The following is a 2049-nucleotide window of genomic DNA, read 5'->3' as shown; positions in this document are numbered from 1 at the left end:
ATTTTTATGTCTGTGTGTAGGTTTGCAGCCAAGCTGGTGAGCTCCGGCACCCTGGTGTTGGTGTGTGTGGTACAGAAAGATGCCAGCGCTCAAGTTACTGTCAACACAGAAAAGACTGTCATTGGCTCCATGCTGCTCCACGAGCTCCAGATAGCACTTGGTGCCCCCTAGAATGCACCTTCTACTGCACACACACACCCTACTAACCCTTGAATACACATGCTGATTTTGTATGTTATTGAAAGAGAAAAAAACAACTTATTTCAGTTCCAGTGACTGTAAAGGGCAAGCCAAATGCACATTCCCCCCAATATTGTAAAAAATTATATTTGTACCAGCATTTTGAACATTTCTAATCCATTTCAAACCTACTTTTTTTTTTTTAAATAAATATTCAGGACTATATGTGAACAACCTTCCTGTTATCTGTAGTTAAACCACAAAATTCATCCTGACATGTTTTACATGTGGTTTTTTTTTTTTTTTTAAATCAAACCCAAAGATCATGGAATGCAAGTTTTGATTCTCAGTTGCAAATTTTAGCACTAGTTTAAGTGATTTGCTTTAATTTAATTTAATTATTTCTGTTATTTTGGTATCACTTGCATAAGAGGAGTTGAAGGACTATTGCAGCAGGGGTTTTTTTTTGGGGGGGGGTTCCCCATTCTTTTCTCTATTTACCACATCTCTGTGCAATTACCACAGACACACTTCCCTGTGCTCAGAAATATTTCACTGTTTTGAAAAATAGGTGGAAAACCTGTTTACTGTAAACTCATAATAGACTTATTGAAGTTGGTATATTTTGCGCAAAACATTCATGTATTATCTCAATGGTATTTGTAAATGAGGCTCTAAACCTGTATAATTCTAATTTTCTAAAATTTGATGACATTTTCAGGGGAACAAATTGTGGTTATAATCCCAGTGTAGTTGTGTAAGTCTGATGGCAAACAGATCCCACGAATTTTTACCAGATTAAGATTCTTTCATGTCTCTTAGACTGTTATGTGGGACAGTGTGGTTTTGAATGTTATATAGTCCTGTATTGTATCTCTCTATGGAAGGATCTCAACAACTGCTCTCAGATTACCATTAATTATATGACCATTAAAATGTATGAATGTTATTCCATTCTTTACTCAGTACAGAGAAGCATTAAAACTCTGGTGAATACACCTACACAACAGATTGATGGAGACTGGGGGACTTTCATGCTCCTTTATTACATACAGCTCTTTATTCAGGATCAGAGCCCATGGTTTTCCAGACTATAGCTATAAATCTTGTACACCTGCACTCTGTACCATCATCAAAAAGGTCATCCTGTTGACATTTTTATGAGAATGTGAGTGCATCTCTCTCCATCCTGCCTAAGTGTAGGTTGTAAGGATGCCAAACCATTAGGATGTAGACGCACACAATTATTGATCTTGGTTGCTGGGTTTGTTGTGTTTTGGCCTAGCTAGAAAAGTTGTTGTATTGATTAAAAAAATATATGAAATAAAGAACAGTGTAAACAAATTGTAAAACAAATGATGTTTTCTTTACAGAAATAATGTTTAAACATTTTTAGATGTAAACATAGATGCTTCTCTTAAATTAGTAATTGAGGCAATAAGGAAAAAGCTAATTCCAGTTTGGACTGCTTCTGTTGGTGATAAAGTTCATTTGAAAATTTTTCTCTTTGAATGGCATTGATGTTTCCATGTTGTGATTGAAGTGCATGTTTCTGTCGTGCTGCCAACTAAAGCAAGAGACAAAGAGTTGGGAGACATTCAAGTAATGACACTAATTATTTTTAAACTCAACCATGCCTTTTATAAAAACACAGAGCTATCAAAGCTTTGCAATGACACTGAAAATGTTTATGCGCATGTTATGACTGTATTGCCATGGCAACTGCTTATTTGAGCCACATGCTGTAACAGCAACCAAGCTGTTAATTAGTATCTGGCTGTAGGTGGCTCGTTCGTGCCTTAAATAAGACCCTGGGAATTAATTGCCAGGATTGTGTTCGTGTGGTTCCATCTATATGACTCAAATTTG

General features: G+C 36.1%; 1 protein-coding gene across 4 annotated transcripts in view; it reads left to right on the top strand.

Annotated features, from left to right (window-relative positions):
* Positions 1-1524, top strand: part of ap3b1a (adaptor related protein complex 3 subunit beta 1a) — a 286193-nt gene extending 284669 nt beyond the window's left edge. For all 4 annotated transcript variants that reach the window (XM_060935722.1, XM_060935721.1, XM_060935724.1 and 1 more), the window contains one exon: positions 21-1524. In XM_060935722.1, the coding sequence (XP_060791705.1) occupies positions 21-171 (151 nt within the window). In that variant the 3' untranslated portion in view covers positions 172-1524. The remainder of the gene's footprint in view (positions 1-20) is intronic.
* Positions 1525-2049: the final 525 nt, after the last annotated feature.

Source organism: Neoarius graeffei, chromosome 12 (assembly GCF_027579695.1).
Source record: "Neoarius graeffei isolate fNeoGra1 chromosome 12, fNeoGra1.pri, whole genome shotgun sequence".
NCBI lineage: Eukaryota > Metazoa > Chordata > Actinopteri > Siluriformes > Ariidae > Neoarius > Neoarius graeffei.
The sequence above is the reverse complement of the archived record's forward strand: the minus strand, read 5'-3'. Positions and strand labels throughout refer to the sequence as shown.